This window comes from Hyperolius riggenbachi, chromosome 2 (genome assembly GCF_040937935.1).
Source record: "Hyperolius riggenbachi isolate aHypRig1 chromosome 2, aHypRig1.pri, whole genome shotgun sequence".
NCBI lineage: Eukaryota > Metazoa > Chordata > Amphibia > Anura > Hyperoliidae > Hyperolius > Hyperolius riggenbachi.
The window spans coordinates 18,787,461-18,812,774 of record NC_090647.1 but is presented as its reverse complement, the minus strand read 5'-3'; the positions used below and the strand labels follow the sequence as shown (position 1 = coordinate 18,812,774).

Here is a 25,314-nt window from a genome sequence, read left to right as displayed (position 1 = left end):
TAGTGGATTGTATTAGCCAGTAGTTGTTTTCCTGTTCTCTCTCTTAATGTTCTCTATTATTCTTTCTGCAATTACAGGTGGGACAAGAAGCAGCGGTCCGTTATGCAGTTCCGGTAAGAGAAACTACACTGTGAGATTTAGTGGGGAAAGTATTACGTTGCCCTTAATACCAGCTTTCAAGCAATACTAGTATAACAATTAGTTATTACTGTACAGTATGGTTACATACCTCAGTGACATGCTGTCACCTGTGGCAAAGTTCTGCTGGCCAGAGTCTCAACCAGGCGCACTCCTAGATGTGCAGATCTCTCAGGTTGGGGCACAACTGCAGTCAACTGACACAGACGGCTGCTAGAGGCTAGACAAGGTAAAAAATCTGCAGTTAGAGACAGACAAGTCCATTAACAGTTCAAGGATTGGGGAAGGCATCGAGCAATCATGGTCCAGGAGCAGGTGGCAGGTACAGACGATAGGCTCAATTCACTAAGGCCTTATAGAATGTACTCTAGCTTATGTTAATTATTTCTATATTAATGACCAGACACTTGAGGTCCTTTCAAAGGGTTACATAAAAGGGGTTTATTTACATATGTACAAGTTACAGCATATAAAATATATGATTACATAATTGCAGGCTCAGTGTACAGAACTACTAGGAGCATTATTAGTCTAACCTTACAATCTTTACACACCACCAGGGGCGTTGCTAGCCCTATTTTGGGGGGGCACGTGCCCCCAATCTGTCCTGGGGTGCCACGGATCTCCTCCCCAGGGGTGCCCGGCACTGCCCGCTGTCCCCTCCTGGCCGCTGCTGTCCCCTCCTGGCCGCCGCTGCCTCCCCGGCAGCCGCTGCCCCCCCCGGCTGACCCCGCGGCCAGAGCTTCAGACCTCGATCAGCGGGCGACCAGACGCAGCGGGCGCTAGGACCTAGCGTACACCACTGATATGCAGAAGTGACATCACTTCCGCATATACAGCGTGGTGCGTCCGGCGCCCGCTCTATCTGGTCGGGGCGCCCGCGGCACTGATCGAGGTCTGCTGGCTGCGAGGTAAGGGGGGGGGGCGCGCCTGTCACTCACTACCTAACGGGGGTCCCTGTCACTCACTAGCTATCGGGGGTCCCTGTCACTCACTAGCTATCGGGGGTCCCTGTCACTCACTAGCTAACGGGGGTCCCTGTCACTCACTATCGGGGGTCCCTGTCACTCACTAACTGGGGTCTCTGTCACTCACTAACTGGGGTCCCTGTCACTCACTATCTATCGGGGGTCCCTGTCACTCACTATCGGGGGTCCCTGTCACTCACTAGCTAACTGGGGTCCCTGTCACTATCTAACTTGGGTCCCTGTCACTATCTATCGAGGGTCCCTGTCACTCACTATCGGGGGTCCCTGTCACTCACTATCGGGGGTCCCTGTCACTCACTATCAGGGGTCCCTGTTACTCACTAACTGGGGTCCCTGTCACTCACTAGCTATCGGGGGTCCCTGTCACTCACTATCTATCGGGGTCCCTGTCACTCACTATCGGGGGTCCCTGTCACTCACTAGCTAACTGGGGTCCCTGTCACTATCTAACTGGGGTCCCTTTCACTATCTAACTGGGGTCCCTGTCACTATCTATCTGGGGTCCCTGTCACTCACTAACTGGGGTCCCTGTCACTATCTATCGGGGGTCCCTGTCACTATCGGGGGTCCCTGTCACTCACTATCGGGGGTCCCTGTCACTCACTAACTAGGGTCCCTGTCAATCACTACCTAACTGGAGGTGCCTGTCACTCACTAGCTAACCTGGGGTTCCCTGTCACTCACTACCTAACTTGGGGGGCTACCATATTAAGGGGGCATTTTGCCTATTTATGTGAAATGCTGTCCATTTATGTGCCTCATGACTGCTGAATTTGTCTTGTTGGGGGCCTTACGATTTGTTGGCGGCCTCAAGATTGCTGAATTTGTCTTGTTGGGGGCCTCATGATTTGTTGGGGGCCTCATGATTGCTGAATTTGTCATGTCGGTGGCGTCACGATTGCTGAATATGTCATGTCGGGGGCGTCATGATTGCTGAATTTGTCTTGTTGGGGGCCTCACGATTGCTGAATTTGTCATGTCGGGGGCCTCATGATTGCTGAATTTGTCATGTCGGGGGCGTCACGATTGCTGAATATGTCATGTCGGGGGCGTCACGATTGCTGAATTTGTCATGTCGGGGGCGTCACGATTGCTGAATTTGTCTTGTTGGGGGCCTCATGATTTCTGAATTTGTCTTGTTGGGGGCCTCATGATTTCTGAATTTGTCATGTCGTGGGGCCTCATGATTGCTGAATTTGTCATGTCGGGGGCGTCACGATCAGTGGCGGCGCTACACTGGGGCTTGCCCAGGCTTCAGCCCCAGCTGGCAACTTGCTAGCCCCTCTTAAAGCCCCCCCCGCTGGCCGTGGCCACCACAAGTCTGTTAGCCAGCCGCGCTAATAAGGGATGCGAGAGCCTGCTTTATTCCTCCCTCCCTCCCTCCCTCTGAATGCCCCCACCTGCTGTGAATGACTGTCCCCCCCGTAGGCAGTGTGTGCGGAGGAGAGCGGAGCGGTAGGTCCTCTTTTACCGCAATCCATGCTCACCGGCAACTAGTCTCTTGCTTCCTGTTTACCATGACGTCACAGGAAGCAAGAGACTAGTTACCGGTGAGCATGGATTGCGGTAAGAGGACCTACCGCTCCGCTCTGCTCCGCACACACTGCCTACTACGGGGGGGACAGTCATTCACAGCAGGTGGGGGCATTCAGAGGGAGGGAGGGAGGAATAAAGCAGGCTCTCGCATCCCTTATTAGCGCAGCTGGCGCCTCGATCATTTTCTTCCTGTCTTCTCTCCCCAGGGCAATCTCCTCACACACAGGGGCACCTTCCTCCCCACCCACGGGCATTCTCCCCCCTCCACTGACGACCCCCCTACCCACTGGCACCCTCTTCCCCACCCACTGGCACCCTCCTCCTACCCACTGAGACTATCCTCCTACCCACTGGCACCTTTCTTCTCCACCTAGTGTCACCCTCCTTTCCACCCACAGGTACCCTCCTCCCCACCCACTGGCACCCTCCTTCTACCCACTGACACCCTCCTCCTACCCACTGGCACCCTCCTCCCCACCCAGTGGCACCCTCCTCCCCACCCACAGGTACCCTCCTCCCCACCCAGTGTACCCCCAGCCCACCACCACCAGCCAGGCTTGAGCTGACCTGGGGCCCCCAGCCCACCACCACCAGCCAGGCCTGAGCCCTTCCACCCAGCCCACCACCACCAGCCAGGCCTGAGCTGCCCTGGGGCCCCCAGCCCACCACCACCAGCCAGGCCTGAGCTGCCCTGGGGCCCCCAGCCCACCACCACCAGCCAGGCCTGAGCTGCCCTGGGGCCCCCAGCCCACCACCACTAGCCAGGCCTGAGCTTCCCTGGGACCCCAGCCCACCAGCCACGCAGGCATGAGGCCTCCAGCCCACCACCAGTCAGGCTTGAGGTGCCCTGGGGCCCCCAGCCCACCACCACCACCAGCCTGACTACATATACTGGGGACAGCTATACGCCTGGCTACATATACTGGGGACATCTATACACCTGGCTACCTATGCTGGGGACACTGTCTGTCTGTCATTATGTGCATTTACTGGTGAAAAGTTGTCCCTTATGTGCATTTACTGCGGAAACGCAGTCTGTCATTATGTGAATTAACTGGTGAAAAGCTGTCTCTTATGTGCATTTACTGGGGAAATGCTGTCTGTCATTATGTGCATTAACTGGTGAAAAGCTGTCCCTTATGTGCATTTACTGCGGAAACGCAGTCTGTCATTATGTGAATTAACTGGTGAAAAGCTGTCTCTTATGTGCATTTACTGGGGAAATGCTGTCTGTCATTATGTGCATGAACTGGTGAAAAGTTGTCCCTTATGTGCATTTACTGCGGAAACGCAGTCTGTCATTATGTGCATTAACTGGTGAAAAGCTGTCCCTTATGTGCATTTACTGCGGAAACGCAGTCCGTCATTATGTGAATTAACTGGTGAAAAGCTGTCTCTTATGTGCATTTAATGGGGAAACTGTCTGTCATTACATGCATTAACTGGTGAAAAGCTGTCTCTTATGTGCATTTAATGGGGAAACTGTCTGTCATTACATGCATTAAGTGGTGAAAAGCAGGCTCTTATGTGCACTTAATGGGGAAACTGTCTGTCATTACGTGCATTAACTGGTGAAAAGCAGGCTCTTATTTGCATTTACTGCGGAAACGCAGTCTGTCATTACGTGCATTAACTGGTGAAAAGCTGTCCCTTTATGTGCATTTACTGCAGAAACGCAGTCTGTCATTATGTGCATTAACTGGTGAAAAGCTGTCTCTTATGTGCATTTAATGAGGAAATGCTGTCTGTCATTACGTGCATTAACTGCTGAAAAGCTGATTCTTATGTGCATTTACTGGTGAAAGGCTACCTGTCATTATGTGCGTTTACTTCATTTTTTTTTTCATGTAACTACGTTAGCTGGTACAACTACATTACAGTTAGCCCTGCCCACATGACATCATGATCACGCCCAAATTTTCGCCACGCCGCAAATCCCCCCCCCCCCCCCAAGCCCAGGCTGCCAGCCCTCGTGCCCCCTTTGAGCCCCCCCAAAAAATCTGAAGCTGGAGCCGCCACTGGTCACGATTGCTGAATATGTCATGTCACAATTGCTGAATTTGTCATGTCGGGGGCGTCACGATTGCTGAATTTGTCTTGTTGGGGGCCTCATGATTTCTGAATTTGTCTTGTTGGGGGCCTCATGATTTGTTGGGGGCCTCATGATTGCTGAATTTGTCTTGTTGGGGGTCACATGATTGCTAACTGCGAGACTATGGGAAAAGCTGAATCCTTATCATATGAGACAATAGCATTAAACCTACTTTTTTAGCTTTTTAAAACAGAAAATAAAACTGGGAGGTTCTAAAAAATTGAATACATTTTTCAGGAGTAGGATGGATGAAATTGTTTATCTTCACAGTTTATTTTCACCTTGGATTTTCCATAATGTTCATGTATGAGTTAAAACGTTTCTACAGTATTTAGTTTAAATTGCTGTTGCCACTTTGCGATAGATAAGTGACTTTTGGGTTGCAGTTTGGGCACTCGGCCTCCAAAAGGTTCGCCACCACTGTCCTAATCTAATGTCCCACCATTGCTAGTATGTACAGTATACGCTGTTCTCTAGTGCCTGCACTGTGTGCTGATCTACCTCCAGTGTGTACAGTGTAAGGTGTTACTCTGTGCCTTTACTGATTGTAAACCAGATGTATTGTATGCTGATCCCTGCTACTTTCAGTATGTACAGTATTAGCTGTAAAGCCTGGTACACACATACAATTTTGATTAGCCAATTTTAGCTCTGTTCATAAAATTCATTGTCTGTTGGCCCACTTAGCGCACGGGGGTGGTAAAATTGGTGGTCAGTGATTGACCAATCAAAATTGTATGTGCGTATACATCTTTGATCTATGCCTATACTGATTGTAAATTATCTAAATAAAGGACAGGGGGCTCCGTCCAATATTTCGATGGGCAGGCCCGTTATCTGTAGCTTACACCGCTGCTAAGTTCATGAGCATTTAGCCCCACCCATAGCCACGCCCACTCACCTCATGGCCACGCCCATTTTTTTGCCATATACCTCCCCACCTGGTGCCCCCGATCTCCAAGGACCCTAGAAACGCCCCTGCACACCACATTCGCTAGCTGTGCCCTGAATCCATTATCATCTCAAGTCTATATCAGCATGGCAAGAGAGAGAGAGACAGAGCTTCCCAAAAACTCTCTTTTATCTGGATACAACAAGTATAGAGACCCCTCCTCCATGGGAGGTCATTCAGGTATCAGTTGGATGTATAAGTGCCAGGCCCAGCAACCATTGTGTTGATGCTTCTGTCAGCTTGTGTAGCCATCTCCTCAATGGCCATTCGCGGGGGCTGGGGTCAGTGCCTGAGGACTTAGCCATTGTTTTTGCTGTTTGATATTTACTCATATGTAGATGTTGTGTGGCTGTAAAACGTCATTTATGAAACTAAGGCTTTGCTTAAAGAGACACTGAAGCAGAAAAAAAAATGATGTAATGAATTGGCTGTATAGTACGGATAATTACTAGAAGATTAGTAGCAAAGAAAATATTCTCATATTTTTAGTTTCAGTTATATAGTGTGTTTTATAACATTGCATCATTCTTTAATATTTGCAGTTTGCACACTACTCAGCATTCTAAATGATTTTTTCAGAGCAGCCTTGTGAACCTGTCCTGGCAGAGAAAAAGAAAATTCTTCACTGACAGCTGAGATAATAAACTTCAGAAGACAGCCCTCTCTGTGACTTTGAAAGTTGTGGAGCTTAATGGCTCAGTATGCTCAGGAAGATAATGCGTGGGGACACCTCGTGGCCAAATAGTAAAATTACACCTACATACATTTTTTTTTTAAAATAAAAAGACCTACACATACCTTTAAAATTAACCCCTTACCTCCCACACTCACCCATAGTTACCCCAAAAAAACTTTAGCATAAAAAATGACAATTAAAAGAATGCACAAATAGTTACCTTAGGGACTGAACTTTTTTAATATGTATGTCAAGAGGGTATATTACTGTTATTTTTGAAAATATTGGCTTGTAATTAGTGATGGGAAATGCACTTTTATTTCCAAATAAAATATTGGCACCATACATAACATTGTACTAGGTAAATATTTTAAATGTTGTAATAACCGGGACAAATAAAATAGGTGCGTTTTTTAATTATAGTAGCACGTATTATTTTAAAATGATAATGGCCGGAAATCACTAGTTTCCAGATACCAACCCAACTGCAATCTGACATTTGCACATGATCTTCTATTATCTCCCTCTAGAATCACCTCCTCTCATTCACGTATACAAGATTTCTCATGTGCTTCACCCCTCCTCTGGAATGCCCTACCACAACACATCCCTCACTCTCAACCTCTGAAATCTTTAAACGCTCCCTCAAAACTAATTTTTTTTGACAAGCATACACTCTAACCTCTGGCCAACTGGTACGCCTTTCTAGATAACCTAAAACCACACTGCCTCTAGGTATGAATATTGTATACTACCCTACCTTGTTCCCTCCCCCCCCCCCCCATTCCTTTAGCTTGTAAGCTCGCAAGGTCAAGGCTCTCCTATACTGTTGGCTCTTGAAATTTGTTACACATTTCATTCATCATCTTACTTTTGTCACATTAATAACTAATTCTGTATTTTGTACAATTCTGTGTTTTGTATATTGATGTATACCATTTCTGTATTGTTTTGTACCTCATGTTTGTTTCTTACTTTGTACAGCGCCACGTAATATGTTGGCACTTTATAGATCAAATAAAATAACAATACAGACAATGGTGTACACAAAACATTGACAATGGTACATAATACAGAATTAGAAGACATAGAAATTACAGTGATAAATCTAACAAGATGAACACAATGTATAGAAAATTCCGAGACACAAAAGGGTGACAGAGGACTGCCCTTGTGAGCTTACAATCTAAAGGAACAGGGGAATAGGGAGGGAAACAAGAGGTTGGGTAATACACAATCTGCAGTACAGGTAGTCCTCGGTTAACGAACGAGATAGGGACTGTAGGTTCAGATAGGGACTGTAGGTTCGTTCTTAACCTGAATCCGTTCTTAAGTCGGGACGCTGTGCCATTTCTGTCCTTTGTGCCTCCAGTGTCCCCCTCTGGCTCATCTCTGGCCCCCGTGTCTCCCATGTGTTTCCAATATGCTTCCTTGTGTGCCCCATGTGCTACCTTTGCCCCCATTCTTTAAGCAGAGTAGGTGCAGTAGAAGCCATATCAGGGACATCTCACCTGCTCCATGGTGGTGTAAGGTCCCAGTGTGTTGTCCGGAAGCTGCGCGGCCCGTCCTCTCTCTCCATTCACTGTGCCCCTCGGTGGCTTCTCATGCGTCACATAATGATGCATCAGGAAGAGCCGCCACTAGGGGACGTCTCCTGATTTCGTCATTATACGATGCATGAGAAGCCACCGAGGGGGACAGTGAATGGAGAGAGAGGATGGGCCGCGCCAGATCAGTGAATAATGGCGCACAGCGCTGATGCATAAAAATGGCGCCGCATTAAAAAGATACGCTTATCGCTATTTATCGTTAGTACTGCATAATAATGGAGCACTGGGAAAAAAGAAGAAAAACGGCACACACTAACGTTATTTATCAATAGTGCCGTTCATTTGCGAAACAGCAGACGTTATTGCCCACAGTAACGTTATTTATCAATAGTGCCCTACATAAGCCAAACTGCAGACGTTATTTAACTACAAAATGGTGAATGGATTTAATGTAACACTGTCAAGGTTAGGGTTAGGCACCATCAGGGGGGTCTTAGGGTTAGGCACCACCAGGGGGGTGGTTAGGGTTAGGCACCAACCGTGGGGGGGTCTTAGGGTTAGGCACCACCAGGGGGGGTCTTAGGGTTAGGCACCACCAGGGGGGTGCTTAGGGTTAGGCACCAACCGGGGGGGTCTTAGGGTTAGGCACCAACCAGGGGGGTCTTAGGGTTAGGCACCACCAGGGGGGTGCTTAGGGTTAGGCACCAACCGGGGGGGGTCTTAGGGTTAGGCACCAACCAGGGGGGTCTTAGGGTTAGGCACCACCAGGGGGGGTCTTAGGGTTAGGCACCACCAGGGGGGTCTTAGGGTTAGGCACCACCAGGGGGTGCTTAGGGTTAGGCACCACCAGGGGGGTGCTTAGGGTTAGGCACCACCAGGGGGGTGCTTAGGGTTAGGCACCAACCGGGGGGGTCTTAGGGTTAGGCACCAACCGGGGGGTCTTAGGGTTAGGCACCACCAGGGGGGGTCTTAGGGTTAGGCACCACCAGGGGGTCTTAGGGTTAGGCACCACCAGGGGGGTGGTTAGGGTTAGGCACCACTAGGGGGGGTTAAGGGGTTAGGGATAGGTACAGAGCGGGTTCTGTGTGTTAACGCTAAATAACAATAAGGCTTTAACGTTAAATAACAATAAGGCTTTAACGTTAAATAGCGATAAGCGGCAAACGGATTAGCGGCAACACCGTGTGCCATTATTCGCAGGCGCCGTTTTCAGATGGATCCAGGCAGCGCAGCTTCCGGGCAACACAATGGGTCCTTACACCACCATGGAGCAGGTGAGATGTCCCTGATATGGCCTCTGCTGCGCCTACTCTGCTTAAAAAACGGCCGCGGGGTGGAGTTGGCGTGTCCGCCGGAAGTACTGCATGGACGCTTAGACTAAAAGCTCCGATCCCAGCCAGAAGATAAACGGCTTTTAAAGTTATGCCATCCGCAGCAGACAACCCCACACCGACGGAGGAGACTGATATGGAGACGGAGTCAGCCAGGAAACGTAAATTAGCCCCGAAACTGCCAAGAAAAGTGACGGATTTCTTCACTGACCAGTGGACTGGAGACATAGGATTTCAAACAGCCAAGATGGCGCCAGCTCCATAGTAGCAGGCCTGACCTCTCACTCTTCACAGCATACCTTGGCGGGTACAGCTGCAGAACATCTTTCCTCCAGCGATACATCCCCATCGGCTTCTCCCTCCTCTGGCAGCCCAGCAAAAACTAAGCCATGGATGTCAGCAGAGTTCACCGCAGCGCAGGTACGGGAGTCTGTTTCCCTAAATGAATCATCTGTTGACATAGAAGCATTCCCTCACACAGGTCAACATGAAAGAGATGTTAATCTCTCTTAAACATTCCTTGCTCGCTGAGCTGATGCCAATAACCTCCCAAATGCAGCACTCTATAGACAACTAGGGGACAGAGTCTCCCATAATGAAGATTGTATTGATGCAGTCATAGAGGAACATAACAACACAGTTGACTCCCTATCAGCAAATGACACTGACATAAAATGGTTGAAACTCAAACTTGCAGATACTGAGGACCGCAATAAAAGGTCAAATCTTAAATTTAGAGGCATCAGTTAACAAATATCACAAGATGAGCTGAAGCAATACCTGAACAAGCTCATAAATGCAGCAGTACCTGGTCTAGCCAACTACAAGCTCATTAAATAGCAATGTTTTGCAATTTGCCTCGGACGTCACTATTGGCCCAATCTCTTGGTCTGATTACGTCCCAGTCATACTCACCTTGGAGCTGACACAACTTTCTTCACCACCAAGACCCTGGAAGCTGAATAATACAATATTGCAATCTTCTGAAAACAAATCTCACCTGAGAGACCAACTTACAGAATTTTTTCAATTTAATGAACACCCCAATTGTAATAATGCTTCGATTTGGTTAGCCCATGAGACCTTTCCCAGAGGCATTCACATCAAGCTGAGAGCAATTCAAAAAAAAAAAAAAAAACCTCTCAAAAACGTATGGATAAACTCTGAAATGATATCAAACTATTAGAACTTCAAGACAGTATCTCCCCCTCTCCCCAAAATCAAATCACACTTTTTAAATTGATACAAGAATTAAGAGCAGAACTTCTTAATAAATATCAATGGATGTTACAAAATTCTAAATCATTATTCTATGCATGTCACAACAAAGCTAGTAGACTACTTGCTCCGAAAATTAAACAAAAAATAGCCAAAGTAACCATTAAAAAAATTATACATCCCTTTAACAATAAACTTTTAACAAATCCCAAAGATATCGCTGATGCCTTTAGTGATTTCTACAGATCCCTGTATAATCTATTCGCCGATCCTAACACTTTTCAACCGACATCCCAAACGATCAGACAATTCCTAGAGCCTCTACATCTCCCAAAACTTACAGAGTCCCAACTTTCAACTCTTAATTCTCCTATTTTGGTCCAAGAGACTCTTAAAGCTCTCAAACAACTTAAAAAAAATAAAGCCGAGGCCCAGACCGGTACAAAAATGAATACTGCAAAGAGTTTTCCTCGATCTTGGCTCTCAGGCTGATGAGATTCTATAACTATATCATTGAATCAGGTAAACCCCCAGTTGAATTCCTGTCTGCTACCATAACAGTCATCCCAAAAACGGGGAGGGATCCGTCTTGTACAGCAAACTACAGACCCATATCCCTACTCAACAGTGACAACAAAACTTTGCAAAAATCTTATCTAATAGACTTCTGGACATCCGACCAAATCTAATTGCCCCTGACCAAGTTGGATTCACCAAAGGTTGTCAAAAAGCTGACAGTACAAGACGGATCATTGATCTAATCTTACTCAGAAAAAAATTCGAATGCCTTCTCTGTATCTCACATTGGATGCAGAGAAGGCATTTGACAGAATGCACTGGGAATTTTTACTCCACGCTCTACGTAAATTTGGTTTCCAGGGTAATATTTTACAAGCCATAATGTCATTGTATACCAAACCGTCTGCTACAGTATCACATGCGGGTTTTCAATCCAAACCATTCAGTATAACAAACGGCACAAGACAGGGCTGTCCTGTCCCCACTAATTTTCGTCCTTGTCATGGAGACATTGGCGGAGCAAGTCAGATCCAATCCTAAGATCACTAGTATAACAGTGGAAAACTATGATCACAAAATAGGGTTTTTGGCCGATGACGAGATCCTCACCTTAACAAATCCCATTCCTCTCTCAAGTAGTTGACTCACTACAAATTTTTACCAAAGCCTCATACTACAAGTTTAATTCAAATAAATCCCTACTAATGTGTAAAAATATCTACAGAATAACCCTAGAACAGATCCAAAGCAAATTTCCCTTCCCAGCAACAAACTCTTCAATCCCTTACCTAGGTATTTTACTTCCCCAAAACATATCAGATTTATACAAGATCAACTACTTACCACTACTTAATTACTTATTAAAACAAACTGAAACAATATCAAAAGTAGAGTTATCACACGCAGGTAGAATTTCAGCCTTTAACCACTTTACCCCCCGCGGTACGGATTTCTCCGTCCCTTTTTCCACCCTGTCACCACCAAGGGACAGAGAAATCCGAACCTGACGCTGCTCCCGCCACTGTCCGCGCTCCTGCTCGCTCGTCCGCGCGCCCCCGTGCTCATGCACTGCGCCGCCCGCTTGCCCGGAGATCGATGAACGGGAAAAACCTTTCCCGTTCGTTGATCTAAGCCCCCCACAATGATCAGCTGCTTCTACGAGAAGCAGCGTAATCATTGTGAAAAAAAGTTGCCTAGCTTCCCTGAACTTCCTGCAAGCGTACTTCCCGTACGCTTGCAGGTCGCATAAACAAAAACGCACTGTGGCCATCTTGTGGCCAAATAGTAAAACTACACCCTAAAGCATTTTTCATATACAAATACATTAGTTAAACATTAAAAATTAACTCATTACCTCCCACACTCCCCAATTTTTTTTCTTTTTATAATTAAAAAAAAGAAAAAGAAAATACAATTAAAAAAAAATACATAAATAGTTACCTTAGGGACTGAACTTTTTAAATATTTATGTCAAGAGGGTATAACACTGTTACTTTATAAACTATGGGCTTGTAATTAGGGATGGACGCAAAACTGAAAAAAATGCACCTTTATTTCCAAATAAAATATTGGCGCCAAACATCGTGATAAGGACATCATTTAAACGGTTTTATAACCGGGACAAATGGGCAAATAAATTTCATGGATTTTAATTACAGTAGCATGCATTATTTAACCACTTGAGGACCGTGGGCTTTACCCCCCTTAAAGAGAATCTGTATTGTTAAAATCGCACAAAAGTAAACATACCAGTGCGTTAGGGGACATCTCCTATTCCCCTCTGTCACAATTTTGCCGCTCCCCGCCACATTAAAAGTAGTCTAAAACAGTTTTAAAAAGTTTGTTTATAAACAAACAAAATGGCCACCAAAACAGGAAGTAGGTTGATGTACAGTATGTCCACACATAGAAAATACATCCATACACAAGCAGGCTGTATACAGCTTTCCTTTTGTATCTCAAGAGATCACTTGTGTGTTTACCTTCTGTCCCCTTCAGCTCTCATGCACGGAATACTAGTGACAGGCTGTGAGGCTGATCATTTCTTCCTGTTTGTAATTCCTCAGTATGTGTCAGCCAGCTACTTTCACAGCCTAAAGCAGGCCATACACTGGCTCGATTCGCGGCCGTTTCGACAGCAGATTCGATCCTGGGATCGAATCTGCTGCCAATCGTTCGCGGTAAACGCAGCCGCCGATCCGATTTCCTCCCGAAATCGGATCGGTCCGTCGATCGCGCCGTGCGGGAAATTACCCTCGATCGCCCGCGGGTAAAGTGCGCGTCGCTAGCGGCGGCCGATCCGATCAAGTATACATTACCTGAGGCTGGCTCCCGGGCGTCTTCTCCGCGCTGCACGGCTCTGTTCCGGCTCCATCCATCCCGGCGCTTCCTGTGTCACTGCAGTGACCAGGAAGTTCAAATAGAGGGCGCTCTATTTGAACTTCCTGGTCACGGAGTAACACAGGAAGCGCCGTAATGGAGCCGGAACAGAGCCGTGCAATGCGGAGAAGATGCCCGGGAGCCAGCGTCAGGTAATGTATACGGGGGGGACAGGCGGCAGGAGCAGCTCAGCAGATGGTGAATCGGTTTCAGGCTGAAATCGATTCACAATCTGTTTGCAGTAAAGGCAGCCATACGATCCCTCTCTGATCAGATTCGATCAGATAGGGATCTGTCAGCTGGTCGATCTAATGGCACATCGACCAGTGTATGGCCACCTTAACAGAGGAGGATTTTTCTTCTATCACTGATAAGATAGCAGAGAAGCTGCTAGCTTATGTAAATAACTCACACACTGAAGTGTGCATAGAGGGGGAAGTGCATAACACAGACCAGCACGGAAGAGTTGGCAGCCTTCCAGACACAGGCCGACAAGTCTGACAGGGGAAAGATACATTGATTTATTACAGAGACAGTGATAGTACAAAGTGCTGCAGTAAGCCAGAGCACATTAGAAAAGGTTTAGGAACTTGTAGGATGGTAGAAAAAACGTTGTAATTTTTGTTACGGAGTCTCTTTAAGGACCAGGCACTTTTTTTCAGACCACTGCAGCTTTCACGGTTTATTGCTCGCTCATACAACCTACCACCTACATGAATTTTACCTCCTTTTCTTGTCACTAATACAGCTTTCTTTTGGTGCTATTTGATTGCTGCTGCGATTTTTACTTTTTATTATATTCATCAAAAAAGACATGAATTTTGGCAAAAAAATGATTTTTTTTTAACTTTCTGTGCTGACATTTTTCAAATAAAGTAAAATTTCTGTATACATGCAGCGCGAAAAATGTGGACAAACATGTTTTTGATAAAAAAAAACCTATTCAGCCTATATTTATTGGTTTGGGTAAAAGTTATAGCGTTTACAAACTATGGTGCAAAAAGTGAATTTTCCCATTTTCCAACATCTATGACTTTTCTGGCCCCCTGTCATGTTTCATGAGGGGCTAGAATTCCAGGATAGTATAAATACCCCCCAAATGACCCCATTTTGGAAAGAAGACATCCCAAAGTATTCACTGAGAGGCATAGTGAGTTCATAGAAGGTATTATTTTTTGTCACAAGGAAGCGGAAAATGACACTTTGTGACAAAAAAAAAAAAGTTTCCATTTCTTCTAACTTGAGACAAAAAAAAAAATGAAATCTGCCACTAACTCCCCATGCCCCTCTCTGAATACCTTGAAGTGTCTACTTTCCAAAATGGGGTCATTTGTGGGGTGTGTTTACTGTCCTGACATTTTGGGGGGTGCTAAATTGTAAGCACCCCTGTAAAGCCTAAAGGTGCTCATTGGACTTTGGACCCCTTAGCGTAGTTAGGCTGCAAAAAAGTGCCACACATGTGGTATTGCCGTACTCAGTAGAAGTAGTATAATGTGTTTTGTGGTGTATTTTTACACATACCCATGCTGGGTGGGAGAAATATCTCTGTAAATGACAATTTTTTAAATTTTTTTACACACAATTGTCCATTTACAGAGATCTTTCTCCCACTCATGTGTGGCACTTTTTTGCACCCTAACTGCGCTAAGGGGCCCAAAGTCCAATGAGTACCTTTAGGATTTCACAGGTCATTTTGCGGCATTTGATTTCCAGACTACTCCTCACGGTTTAGGGCCCCTAAAATGCCAGGGCAGTATAGGAACCCCACAAATGACCCCATTTTAACCACTTGCCGACCGCCTACTTCATATTGGCGGCGGCAAAGTGGCAGCCCCAGGACCACGTAACGCAGATTGGCGTCAGGTCCTGGGGCACTCTCTGGCCGGGGATCGCGCGCTGGGATGCGCGCGCATCCACCGGCAATAGGCTCCGCCCACCCGCGACGTCAACCCGCCGGCCAATCGGAAGCGCCGGCGGGTTGTTAACCCCGCGATCGCCGCTACAAAGTGTATAATACACTTTGTAATGTATACAAAGTGTATTATACAGGCTGCCTCCTGCCCTGGTGGTCCCAGTGTCCGAGGGACCACCAGGGCAGGCTGCAGCCACCCTAGTCTGCACCCAAACACACTGATCTGCCCCCCCCTGCCCCCTGATCGCCCACAGTACCCCTCAGACCCCCCCCTGCCCACCCCCCAGACCACCATTTGCACACAATCACCCCCCTAATCACCCATCAATCACTCCCTGTCACTATCTGTCAACGCTATTTTTTTTTTTAGTCCCTAAACTGCCCCCTGCTCCCTCCTGATCACCCCCCCACCCCTCAGATTCTCCCCAGACCCCCCCAGACCCTCCCCCCCCCTGCGTACTGTATGCATCTATCCCCCCTGATTAACTGTCAATCACCTGTCAATCACCTGTCAATCACCTGTCAATCACCCGTCAATCACCCCCTGTCACTGCCACCCATCAATCAGCCCCTAACCTGCCCCTTGCGGGCAATCTGATCACCCACCCACACCAATAGATCGCCCGCAGATCCGACATCAGATCACCTCCCAAATCCATCGTTTACATCTATTCTCTCCTCTAAACACCCACTAATTACCCATCAATCACCCATCAATCACCCCCTATCACCACCTGTCACTGTTACCCATCAGATTAGACCCTTGCGGGCACCCAATCGCCCGCCCACACACTCAGATTGCCCTCAACCCCCCCCCCCCCCCTTATCGATTCGCCAGTGCATTATTTACATCCGTTCTTCCCTGTAATATCCCACTGATCACCTGTCAATCACCCCCTGTCACTGCCACCCATCAATCACCCCCTGTCACTGCCACCCATCAATCAGCCCCTAACCTGCCCCTTGCGGGCAATCTGATCACCCACCCACACCAATAGATCGCCCGCAGATCCGACATCAGATCACCTCCCAAATCCATCGTTTACATCTATTCTCTCCTCTAAACACCCACTAATTACCCATCAATCACCCCCTATCACCACCTGTCACTGTTACCCATCAGATTAGACCCTTGCGGGCACCCAATCGCCCGCCCACACACTCAGATTGCCCTCAACCCCCCCCCCTTATCGATTCGCCAGTGCATTATTTACATCCGTTCTTCCCTGTAATAACCCACTGATCACCTGTCAATCACCCCCTGTCACTGCCACCCATCAATCACCCCCTGTCACTGCCACCCATCAATCAGCCCCTAACCTGCCCCTTGCGGGCAATCTGATCACCCACCCACACCAATAGATCGCCCGCAGATCCGACATCAGATCACCTCCCAAATCCATCGTTTACATCTATTCTCTCCTCTAAACACCCACTAATTACCCATCAATCACCCCCTATCACCACCTGTCACTGTTACCCATCAGATTAGACCCTAATCTGCCCCTTGCGGGCACCCAATCACCCGCCCACACCTCAGAACGCCCTCAGACCCCAGCCCTGATCACCTCGCTAGTGCATTGCTTGCATCTATTCCCCCCCTCTAATCACACCTTGAGACACCCATAAATCACCTCCTGTCACCCCCTAGCACACCTACCCATCAGATCAGGCCCTAATTTGCCCCGTGTGGGCTCCTGATCACTCGGCCAAACCCTCAGATCCCCCTCAGACCCCCTTCCGATCACCTCCCCAGTGCATTGATTGCATCTATTTTCCCCTCTAACCGCCCCCTGAGACACCCATCAATCACCTCCTGTCACCCCCCTAGCACTCCTATCCATCAGATCAGGCCCAATACATCCTGTCATCTAAGAGGCCACCCTGCTTATGACCGTTTCCACAAAATTTGCCCTCTCATAGACCACCTGTCATCAAAATTTGCAGATGCTTATACCCCTGAACAGTCATTTTGAGAAATTTGGTTTCCACACTACTCACAGTTTTGGGCCCGTAAAATGCCAGGGCAGTATAGGAACCCCACAAGTGACCCCATTTTAGAAAGAAGACACCCCAAGGTATTCTGTTAGGTGTATGATGAGTTCATAGAAGATTTTATTTTTTGTCAAAAGTTAGCGGAAATTGGATTTTTATTGTTTTTTTCACAAAGTGTCATTTTTCACTAACTTGTGACAAAAAAAAAATCTTCTATGAACTCACCATACCCCTAACGGAATACCTTGGGGTGTCGTCTTTCTAAAATGGGGTCACTTGTGGGGTTCCTATACTGCCCTGGCATTTTAGGGGCCCTAAACCGTGGGGAGTAGTCTAGAAAACAAATGCCTCAAAATGACCTGTGAATAGGACGTTAGGCCCCTTAGCGCACCTAGGCTGCAAAAAAGTGTCACACATGTAGTATCGCCATACTCAGGAGAAGTAGTATAATGTGTTTTGTGGTGTATTTTTACACATACCCATGCTGGGTGGGAGAAATCTCTCTGTAAATGGACAATTGTGTGTAAAAAAAATCAAAAATGTGTCATTTACAGAGATATTTCTCCCACCCAGCATGGTTATATGTAAAAATACACCACAAAACACATTATACTACTTCTTCTGAGTACGGCGATACCACATGTGTGACACTTTTTTGCAGCCTAACTGTGCTAAGGGGCCCAAAGTCCAATGAGTACCTTTAGGATTTCACAGGTCATTTTGAGACATTTGGGTTTAAGACGACTACTCACGATTTAGGGCCCCTAAAATGCCAGGGCAGTATTGGAACCCCACAAATGACCCCATTCTAGAAAGAAGACACCCCAAGGTATTCCGTTAGGAGTATGGTGAGTTCATAGAAGATTTTATTTTTTGTCACAAGTTAGCGGAAATTGATATGTATTGTTTTTTTTTTTCACAAAGTGTCATTTTCCGCTAACTTGTGACAAAAAAAAAATCTTCTATGAACTCACCATACCCCTAACGGAATACCTTGGGGTGTCTTCATTCTAAAATGGGGTCACTTGTGGGGTTCCTATACTGCCCTAGCATTTTAGGGACCCTAAACCGTGAGGAGTAGTCTAGAATCCAAATGCCTCAAAATGACCTGTGAATAGGACGTTAGGCCCCTTAGCGCACCTAGGTTGCAAAAAAGTGTCACACATGTGGTATCGCCGTACTCAGAAGAAGTAGTATAATGTGTTTTGAGGTGTATTTTTATACATACCCATGCTGGGTGGGAGAAATCTCTCTGTAAATGGACAATTGTGTGTAAAAAAAATCAAATAATTGTCATTTACAGAGATATTTCTCCCACCTAGCATCTGTATGTGTAAAAATACACCCCAAAACACATTATACTACTTCTCCTGAGTACGGCGGTACCACATGTGTGGCACTTTCTTGCACCCTAAGTGCGCTAAGGGGCCCAAAGTCCAATGAGTACCTTTAGGATTTCACAGGTCATTTTGCGACATTTGGTTTCAAGACTACTCCTCACGGTTTAGGGCCCCTAAAATGCCAGGGCAGTATAGGAACCCCACAAATGACCCCATTTTAGAAAGAAGACACCCCAAGGTATTCCGTTAGGAGTATGGTGAGTTCATAGAAGATTTTATTTTTGTCACAAGTTAGCAGAAAATGACACTTTGTGAAAAAAAACAATTAAAATCAATTTCCGCTAACTTGTGACAAAAAAAAAAAAATCTTCTATGAACTCACCATCCTCCTAATGGAATACCTTGGGGTGTCTTCTTTCTAAAATGGGGTAATTTGTGGGATTCCTATACTGTCCTGGCATTTTAGGGGCCCTAAACCGTGAGGAGCAGTCTTGAAACGAAATTTCTCAAAATGACCTGTGAAATCCTAAAGGTACTCATTGGACTTTGGGCCCCTTAGCGCAGTTAGGGTGCAAAAAAGTGCCACACATGTGGTATCGCCGTACTCAGGAGAAGTAGTATAATGTGTTTTGGGGTGTATTTTTCCACATACCCATGCTGAGTGGGAGAAATATCTCTATAAATTGACAATTGTGTGTTAAAAAAAGAAAACAATTGTCATTTACGGAGATATTTCTCCCACCCAGCATGGGTATGTGTAAAAATACACCCCAAAACACATTATACTACTTTTCCTGAGTACGGCAATACCACATGTGTGGCACTTTTTTGCAGCCTAACTGCGCTAAGGGGCCCAAAGTCCAATGAGCATCTTTAGGCTTTACAGGGGTGCTTACAATTAGGCACCCCCCAAAATGCCAGGACAGTGAACACACCCCACAAATGACCCCATTTTGGAAAGTAGACACTTCAAGGTATTCAGAGAGTAGCATAGTGAGTCCGTGGCAGATTTCATTTTTTTTTGTCGCAAGTTAGAAGAAATGGAAACTTTTTTTTTTTTTTTTTTTTGTTACAAAGTGTCATTTTCCGCTAACTTGTGACAAAAAATAAAATCTTCTATGAACTCACCATGCCTCTCACTGAATACTTTGGGATGTCTTCTTTCCAAAATGGGGTCATTTGGGGGGGATTTGTACTATCCTGGAATTTTAGCCCCTCATGAAACCTGACAGGTGCGCAGAAAAGTCAGAGATGCTTGAAAATGGGAAAATTCACTTTTGGCACCATAGTTTGTAAACGCTATAACTTTTACCCAATCCAATAAATATACACTGAATGGGTTTTTTTTTTTATCAAAGACATGTAGCAGAATAACTTTTGCGCTCAAATGTATAGGAAATTTTACTTTATTTGAAAAATGTCAGCACAGAAAGTTAAAAAAGTCATTTTTTTGACAAAATTCATGTCTTTTTTGATGAATATAATAAAAACTAAAACTCGCAGCAGCAATCAAATAGCACCGAAAGAAAGCTGTATTAGTGACAAGAAAAGGAGGTAAAATTCATGTAGGTGGTAGGTTGTATGACTGAGCAATAAACCGTGAAAGCTGCAGTGGTCCGAATGGAAAAAAAGGCTCTGGTCCTTAAGGGGTTTTATGACTGCAGTCCTTAAGTGGTTAAAAAGAAGACACCCCAAGGTATTCCATTAGGAGTATTGTGAGTTCATAGAAGATTTTATTTTTTGTCACAAGTTAGCAGAAAATGACACTTTGTGAAAAAAAACAATAAAAATCAATTTCCGCTAACTGGTGACAAAAAATAAAATCTTCTATGAACTCACTATACTCCTAACAGAGTACCTTGGTATGTCTTCTTTCTAAAATGGGGTCATTTGTGGGGTTCCTATACTGCCCTGGCATTTTAGGGGCCCTAAACCGTGAGGAGTAGTCTGGAAATCAAATGCCGCAAAATGACCTGTGAAATCCTAAAGGTACTCATTGGACTTTGGGCCCCTTAGCGCAGTTAGGGTGCAAAAAAGTGCCACAAAAAAGTGGTATCGTCGTACTCGGGAGAAGTAGTACAATGTGTTTTGGGGTGTATTTTTACGCATACCCATGCTGGGTGGGAGAAATATCTCTGTAAATGGACAATTGTGTGTAAAAAAATCAAAAGATTGTCATTTACAGAGGTATTTCTCCCACCCAGCATGGGTATGTGTAAAAATACACCACAAAACACATTATACTACTTCTCCCGAGTATGGCAATACCACATGTGTGGCACTTTTTTGCACCCTAACTGCGCTAAGGGGCCCACAGTCCAATGAGTACCTTTTGGCTTTAAAGGGGTGCTCAAAATTTAGCACCCCGCCCACTTGCCAGGACAGTTAACAAACCCCACAAATGACCCCATTTTGGAAAAAATACACAACAAGGTATTCCATGAGGGGAATGGTGAGGTCAAGCTGATAGGCGTAATGCCTTCCATGCAGTCGGCTAGTTGCATCTGGGGGGGGGGGGGGGGCCTGGCACCTCCTGGATACAGGAGGTCCAGAATGATCTGTTCCTGAAATTGAAGGAAAGATCCAGTTCTCCCAGCCTTACTGTAGAGAACAAAGCTGTTGTAAACTGCCAATTGAATCAGATAAAAAGACACTTTCTTATACCAGCGTCTTGTTTTCCGGGAAAGTAAATAGGGCGCTAACCTCTGGTCATTGAAGTCCACCCCTCCCATGTTGACATTATATTCGTGGACGACAAGGGGCTTTTCAATGACCGCAGTTGCCCGTTGAATTTGGACTGTCGTGTCTGTGTGAATGGTGGACAGAAAGTAAATGTCCCTCTTGTCCCTCCATTTCACCGCGAGCAGGTCTTTAGTACGCAAGGCGGCCCTCTGCCCCCGTTCAAGTCTGGTGGTAACGAGCCGTTGGGGGAAGCCCTGGCCACTAGGCCGCTCAGTGCCACAGCATCGGATTCCTTCTAACTTTAAGTGCTGATAGAGGGCCACACTTGTGTAATAGTTGTCCACATAAAGATGGTACCCCTTCTGGAACAAGGGTGACACCAAGTCCCACACAACCTTTCCACTGCTCCCCAGGTAGTCAGGGCATCCGACCGGCTCCAATTTTGAGTCTTTTCCCTCATAGACCCTAAAACGACATGTATAGCCTGTGGCACTTTCACAGAGCTTATACAGTTTCACCCCATACCGAGCGCGCTTGCTTGGGATGTACTGTTTGATGCCAAGGCGCCCGGTAAAGCGTAAGAGGGACTTGTCTACACAGATGTTCTGTTCAGGGATATAAGCATCTGCAAATGTTGATGACAGGTGGTCTATGAGGGGCCGAATTTTGTGGAGCCGGTCATAAGCAGGGTGGCCCTTTTCATGACAGGTTTTGTCGTCGTTGAAGTGCAGGAAGCGCAGGATGGACTCAAATCGTGTCCTGGACATGGCAGCAGGGTACAAGGGAACATGATGTACTGGGTTCGTAGACCAATACGACCGCAATACATTCTGTTTCATTAGTCCCAAGTGAAGGATAAGGGCCAAAAAGATTTTAATGTCGGAAACTTGGACTGGTTTCCACCGGAAAGGCTGGGCATAGATGCTCTCCGGGTGCTCGGTGATGAATTGTGTGGCTTTACGGTTGGTCTCAACCACAATTAAGTCCAAGAGAACCTGGGTGATGAACAGCTGCAAAAAGTCTAGGGCCGTTCCTAGATGAGCTGTCGCCACCTGGACTCCAGACTGGGCGGTGAAAGGGGGCACTACGGGTGCGGCGGAATCAGGGGATTGCCAATCTGGATGTGCCAGCACCTCTGGGAGTCTATGGGTACTACGGGCCCGTCTTCTTCTTGGTGGCTGCGACGGGGGTACTACTGCACTTGCCACCGTACCAGTTTCAACTTCCATGCTGGCGCTCACCACTTCACCAGGGTCTACGGAACTACTGGTACTAAGTCCAGGAGATGCTGCGCTGCTGGTGCCTGCCTCACCAAGAAAACTCTCATCAGCGCTAGCACCACCCTGCTGCCCTTGAGGCGGATCCTGCGCCACCTGCGGTCTAACGACATGGGGTCTGGTACGCCTGGCTCTAGCCGGGACCAAAGCCTCGTCATCACTTTCGGTCAGAGAACCACTGCTTTCCACAGGTTCAAATTCGGACCCGGATGATTCGTCGGATGAGTCTTCCCAAAAGCTCTCATCCGACTGGTCCATGTACCTGTATACCTCGTCATCGGAAAGCCCCCTTCTTGCCATTGTGGATTGCTAAATTTATGGGGTTTTCCTCCAAGACTACCCAGAAAAAAAGAGCACCTACCTAGCAAAAGGGAGTATTTGAGAGGTATTGGGGTTGGTGGGAAGTGGGGTCTCAGAGGCAATCAAACAATCATGGGACAATCAAATACAATTACAGCACAATCGACTCCAATCACAGCACAAGCAAATCTGATGCACTCGGAAGGTGGTGGTTGGAGGTGGTGGGGGGAGGGTGGGGTTGGGTGTGGTGGGGGGAGGGTGGGGTTGGGTGTGGCGGGAAGTGGGGTCTCAGAGGCAATCAAACAATCACGGGACAATCGAAGCCGATCACGGGACAATCAAATACAATTACAGCACAATCGAATCCAATCACAGCACAAGCAAATCTGATGCACTCGGAAGGTGGTGGTTGGAGGTGGTGGGGGGGAGGGTGGGGTTGGGTGTGGCGGGAAGTGGGGTCTCAGAGGCAATCAAACAATCACGGGACAATCGAAGCAGATCACGGGACAATCAAATACAATTACAGCACAATCGAATCCAATCACAGCACAAGCAAATCTGATGCACTCGGAAGGTGGTGGTTGGAGGTGGTGGGGGGGAGGGTGGGGTTGGGTGTGGTGGGGGGGAGGGTGGGGTTGGGTGTGGCGGGAAGTGGGGTCTCAGAGGCAATCAAACAATCACGGGACAATCGAAGCCGATCACGAGACAATCAAATACAATTACAGCACAATCGAATCCAATCACAGCACAAGCAAATCTGATGCACTCGGAAGGTGGTGGTTGGAGGTGGTGGGGGGGGGGGAGGGGGGGGGGGGGGTTGGGTGTGGCGGGAAGTGGGGTCTCAGAGGCAATCAAACAATCACGGGACAATCGAAGCAGATCACGGGACAATCAAATACAATTACAGCACAATCGGATCCAATCACCGCACAATCAAATCTGATGCACTCGGAAGGTGATGGGGGGTGGGGGTGGTGGTGGGGTGGGGGTTGTTGGGAAGTGGGGTCTCAGAGGCAATCAAACAATCACGGGACAATCAAATACAATCGCAACACAATCGAATACAATCGCAGCACAATTGAATACAATCACAGCACAGTAAAATACAATGCACTCGGACGGTGAATAGGGGGGAGGTCTGAGGGCGATTTGAGGTGGTGGGGGGTTGATCAGGAGCCCGCACGGGGCAGACTGAGTCCTTATCTGATGAGAGGCAGACACAGGGGGTTACTGATCGCAGATCAGTTAGTGATTGCTGGGGAGGACAGATGTAAACAATGCGCAGGGGATGTAATCAGGAGGGGGGTATGAGGGCAATCGAGGGTCTGGGCAGGTGATCGGTTACCCCCGCGGGGCAGTTAGGGTCTGCTCTGATGGGTGGGGGTGCTGAGGGGTGATGGACAGGTGATAGACAGGTGATCAGAGGGGGATCAGAGGGGGATCAGGGGGTAAGCTAGCTGTATACAGATGTATACAGTATACAGGGGGGTAGTCTGGGAGGGGGTCTGGGTGTGATCTAAAGGTAGGGGGGGGGAATCAGGGGCGATTAGGGGGCAGTTAGGGACCTAATCTAAGGGATAGCGTCAAAAGTTAGTGGCAGGTGGGGGGGGGGTTTAGAGGGGTGCAAGGGTGCTGGGCAGGGGTCTGCTGGGGTGATCGGGGGGGTATGAAGCCTGGGGTGGGAGATCAGGGCTGCTGTGAACAAAAAAAAACAACTGTGTGCAGTATACTTGCAAGTGCTTCCTCCTCGCTGGTGGTCTCTGGAACAATGAGACCACGAGGCGAGGAGGAAGCATGTATAAGGCACTTTGTTTACCTAACAAAGTGCCTTATACGCACTGATTGGTTGGATTCCGAATATTCCTCCGCTCACCGGCGCTGCTAAGTGGCCGGCGAGCGGAGGCAAAATGCCCGGCCATCGATCCCCGGCGGAGGATCGTGTCACGGATGACGCGATCGCTCCGCCCATGCCCCTACAAGGACCGCCGCCTTTGGGCATGAGCTGGTCTTTGCGGGGTCCGCTTCCCGGCCGCCTCTGTGCGTTAGGCGGCCGGGAAGTGGTTAAAAACTATAAAGGCCGAAAACTGAAAAATAATTAATTTTTTCCCACATTTTTTCCTATTTTCCCATTAAAACACATTTAGAATAAAATAATTCTTGGCATAATGTCCCACCTAAAGAAAGCCTAATTGGTGGCGAAAAAAACAAGATATAGTTCATTTCATTGTAATAAGTAATGATAAAGTTATAGACGAATGAATGGAAGGAGCGCTGAAAGGTGAAAATTGCTCTGTGCTCAAGGGGTAAAACCCTTCAGTGGTGAAGTGGGTAAAATGCAAATGCTTCCTAAAATTTTGTATTTATTCAGAACGGTTAAAATCCCTATTCCTAGAAAATTCCTTACAGATCTATATAAGACGCTAGCCCA

The 25,314-nt window shown here is 47.1% G+C and overlaps 1 protein-coding gene across 2 annotated transcripts in view; it reads left to right on the top strand.

The window, feature by feature from the left end:
* LOC137542537 (ecto-ADP-ribosyltransferase 5-like) overlaps positions 1–25,314 on the top strand; it is a 90,950-nt gene that overhangs the window by 34,907 nt on the left and 30,729 nt on the right. For both annotated transcript variants that reach the window (XM_068264550.1, XM_068264541.1), the window contains one exon: positions 78–113. In XM_068264550.1, coding sequence (XP_068120651.1) covers positions 78–113 — 36 coding nt within the window. The remainder of the gene's footprint in view (positions 1–77; positions 114–25,314) is intronic.